The following is a 4,441-nucleotide window of genomic DNA, read 5'->3' on the forward strand; positions in this document are numbered from 1 at the left end:
CAGCTTTTTAGAGAAAGGAGCATACTTTATAGTTTCGAAAAAAATTTCAATAATAACCTTATATTTAAAGGAAAATACTACACGTAGCTCTAATAACAACGCATACATTAGACATGCAAACTTCTCAATGTGACAAGTTGCAATTTCAATCAAACAAAAATTGTACACGTACATAACCCTAACGAGTAACGACTACTTACACTATACCAGGCTAAAAGTAGAAACACTACCACCACCATAAATAAAAAATTAAAAAAAAAAAAAAACCACCTACCTTGGGAAAAAAAAAATACACCTTGTACCAAACCCAAGTTTTGAATCCCAAATTGAGGGTTTTTTTAGACAAGTGGGTGTTTATGTGATAACTTAGGAATGGGAGCAAAGAATACAAGTTTTAGAGTGAGATTCATTGCATTTGCATGTCATCTATTCCCCACACCTTCCAAATTCCTTGTATATGAATCATATTCATGCATTTTCCCACCTATTATTAATAACCTTATATTATAAAATCAAATAATCAATTACATTATTTTTTGTTGGACCCACCTTAATACATTGACAACATCTAAAGATAAAAACACATCCACAGCACCAAACCTTTTCTCATTGTTCGTTCGTTTCATTCATTCCCCCTTCCCCTCTTTTCTTTCGCCCCAATTTCCCCCTTTTTTGCCCTATTTTCAATAGGGTTTTCTCTTTCACGCTCTATTTTCTCATCTCATGAATTTTGCAGACCTTCAATTTTCATCCATCTTTGTTGTTTTTGTGTTCTTAATCTCGATTTTTGGAGCTTTTGAGGATCTGGGTGGCTTCTTTCACTCGTCTAGCTCTCTCCTTTTTTGCCTCTCCGAGGTTTTTAATCAGCTTTCATCATGTCTCAGATCTTCGATTTCAGTGGTATGTTTTGGATTCTTCTCTTTCATTTCTGTAAATTTTATGATTTTATTGTATTTATTTCATTTGGGTGTTTTTGCCTTTTGATATTTTGTTTTAGAGCTAATTAGGGTTTGTATAATTGGGTTTTTAATATATGATTGGGTTGTTTGGGTATATTTGACATCTGGGTTTTTCTGGGTAGTTAGTTGCTGAAATTTTCAGGTAGTTTTGGCATCTGGGGTTTACTTAATTTGTTTCAGTAGAGCTAATTAAGGTTTGGTATGATTTGGCTTATCAGTTTTTTGTTGCATGAATTTGAGGTAGTGGTTCTATTTTTATTTGGCATCTGGGTTTTGTTGGATTAGTCTAAATTTTTGTAAAATTGATTTGAGTTTATGAACATTGGCATTTGATCTGTATGTTAAGGCCTCGAATTTTATGCAGAACGCTGTAGATATTCATGAGTGATTCAGTAATTATAATTTTAGTTTAATCATGAATCGTTAGTGATCTCTCAAATTTTGTTGATGTGGGTTATTTGATGGTTATTTTAATTAGCTAATGGGATCAAGTGATGTGGGTGGAAAATCATATACTGAATTTGCTTTGGTTATTTGGATTTTCAGGAAGTGAGGAATTTTACCATGGGGGATCAATATACTCAAACCCCAAGGAAGCTGGTAGCTTTTTGTCCCTTGGTATTGTCAACCATGTGGATGTTTACTTCCCTAACAAAAGGGCTAGGATCAGTGCCCCTACTGTAGCAGGAGAGAGTGTAGAACAGAAGAAGCAGGTCTCTCTTGATGTCCTCCCAGACGAGTGCTTGTTTGAGATCTTCAGACGTTTGTCTGGGGATCAGGAAAGGAGTTCTTGTGCCGGCGTTTCTAAGCGATGGCTTATGCTTTTGAGCAGCATCCCTAGTGAGGATCTATGCAACAAAAATAAGGTTGCTGCCGATGAAGATGAGGAGATCGAGAACGATGGATTTCTTACCAGGAGTTTGGAGGGTAAGAAAGCCACCGATGTTAGACTTGCAGCTGTTGCTGTAGGAAGTGCTGCACGTGGTGGTTTGGGCAAGCTTATGATCAGGGGAAACAATTCCGTCCGTGGAGTTACAGACCTTGGTTTGAAGGCTGTTGCTCGATGTTGCCCATCTCTGAAGAGTTTATCCCTTTGGAACATTGCTTCCATCGGAGATGAAGGCCTTATTGAGATTGCCAATAGATGCCACCGCCTGGAGAAACTTGACCTTTGCAATTGCCCATCAATTACCAACAAGGCCTTGCTTGCCATCGCCAAGAGTTGTCCAACTCTGACCTCTTTGAGTATCGAGGGTTGTCAGTATATTGGTAATGAAGGTATGAAATCTGTTGGACAGTTCTGTCCCAACCTTAAATCAGTTACCATCAAGGACTGCCCACTTGTTGGTGATCAGGGTGTTGCGAGTTTGATGGCATCAGCATCTTTCTCCGTAACTAAGTTGAAGCTACAGGGGTTGAATGTCACTGATCTTTCTCTTGCTGTTGTTGGCCACTATGGAAAGGCCATTACTGATCTTGTTTTGACCAACCTTCAGAATGTTAATGAAAAGGGTTTCTGGGTCATGGGTAATGCTGAGGGTCTTCAGCATCTCAGGTCATTCACCATTTCATCATGCCGTGGAGTCACAGATGTAGCAGTTGAAGCTGTTGGAAAAGGTTGTCCTAATTTGAAACAATTTGTTCTGAAGAAGTGTGCTTTCATTTCTGATAATGGATTGGTATCTTTTGCCAAAGCTGCAAGGTCCCTTGAGAGCCTACAACTTGAAGAGTGCCACAGGATTACCCAAATTGGGTTTTTTGGTCTCCTTTTTAACTGTGGTCCTAAGTTGAAGGCTCTTACTATGTCTAGCTGCTTTGGATTCAAGGATATGATTTTGGGATTTCCCCTTCCGATCAAATCCACACCACTTCGATCTGTTACAGTTAGTAACTGCCCTGGGCTTGGAGACATGACCTTGGCCATGTTGGCAAAGCTATGTCCTCAATTGCAGTGTATCAATTTCAATGGGCTTCCCTGTATCACCGATGCTGGCCTTCTCTCTCTCATTGAGAGCTGTGATGCTGGCGCTGGCCTTGTCAAGGTTGGTCTCACTGGCTGTGTTAATGTGACCGACAACGTTGTCATTGCACTGGCAAAATTCCATGGTGGAACCCTGGAGGTGTTGAACCTTGAAGGATGTGGGAAAGTGACTGATGCAGGATTGGTGGCTATCGCTGATGATTGCCTTCTGCTCAATGAACTTGATCTTTCCAAGTGTGCCATTACTGATTTTGGTGTTGCATCTTTGGCTCGGTCAAAGCAGCTGTGCTTGCAGATCCTCTCTTTATCTGGTTGCTCAATGCTCTCAGACAAGTGCTTGCCATTCTTGGTGAAGTTGGGTCAGTCTCTTATGGGGCTGAATCTTCAGAACTGCAACTCAATCAGCAGCACTGTTGTCGACATGCTTGTGCAGCGTCTTTTCAGGTGTGATATCCTTTCCTAAGTGGGAAGCTAATATATGCTCTTCAGGGAATTCAAGTAGCCGCAGAAGTACATCAGCAGAAATCGTGAATAGTTAACGTTCGTTTAAGTTTTTTGGGTCCATCAGTTCAAAACGGGCTTACCCTTTGCCAGAGACTTGGCTCTTTTTCCAGGAGGAAAACGATCGATTTTATACCCCTTTTTTACAGGTTTCCTCAATATTGGAAATCTGTTTCAAGAATTTATTCTTGAGCGGTCGTTGATGCCTGAGATTACAGTTACTGGTCTCTGGATTTGGAGGGTTTGGCCTTTGTCTATCTTTTGCTGGGTTTCTGGACCTTCATTCAGAAAGAAAAAAAAAAAAAAAAAAAAGAAAAAAGAAAAAAAAAAAGAAAAAAGACTATTTTAGCTTGGCTTTAGACCACTCTAGAGCTGAGTTCTAAACCTTTAGAAGTGTTTTTTTTCAAGTCTGTGTATCGGTTTTACCAAGTCCTCCATGTCAGAGTGGTTTATGTTCCGCTCATGGTAGTGGGTGTTGGTCACTGGTGGGTGTTGCTAGTTGTTTACCGTTGCTTTTGTAAGTTCGAAGTATGGTGCCTTGTTTCGTAGGGGGCTTTGGCTGTGGCAGCAACCTCTTTTGGTGTTGCTGCCATCACAATCTTCACTTTTGGGTGAGATTGTTTTTTCATTAGTTTTGCCAAAGCCTTTTTTTTACAGGCGCCTTTTGTATGAACTTGTTTCCCGCAATGGATTTAAATTAATGTAAGAATTATGAATATATGCTCGGTCTCTTGCCTATTTTAATTTCTGCAATTGCTTATGATAGGTTTTATTTTACGAATTTATTTTCTCTGAAATAATCTTCGTTATACTTGAAAACAGGAAGATTAATTAAATTGTAATCAAATGCTTTTGAATTATGTCAATTGGTAATTATGATGAGCTTGGTAGTTGGTCTGCCTCGACTACCTAGAGCCCCTTTTCACTATTCTGTTGGCACCAGATCTCTATATACGGAGTACAAAGTATCAACTTCCTCAGTTTCACAAATTTTGGCACT

General features: G+C 39.5%; 1 protein-coding gene across 1 annotated transcript; it reads left to right on the top strand.

Moving 5' to 3' along the window:
* The first annotated feature begins 597 nt into the window (after nucleotides 1–597).
* Nucleotides 598–4,159, top strand: LOC145594873 (EIN3-binding F-box protein 1-like). The gene is made up of 2 exons (XM_081651218.1): nucleotides 598–900; nucleotides 1,506–4,159. Exons 1-2 carry the CDS (start codon nucleotides 876–878, stop codon nucleotides 3,401–3,403), a joined length of 1,923 nt encoding a protein of 640 aa, XP_081507344.1. The 5' UTR covers nucleotides 598–875; the 3' UTR covers nucleotides 3,404–4,159.
* Nucleotides 4,160–4,441: the final 282 nt, after the last annotated feature.

The sequence above is a fragment of the Chenopodium album genome, chromosome 19, assembly GCF_948465745.1.
Source record: "Chenopodium album chromosome 19, dcCheAlbu1.1, whole genome shotgun sequence".
NCBI classification, from domain to species: Eukaryota; Viridiplantae; Streptophyta; class Magnoliopsida; order Caryophyllales; family Amaranthaceae; genus Chenopodium; species Chenopodium album.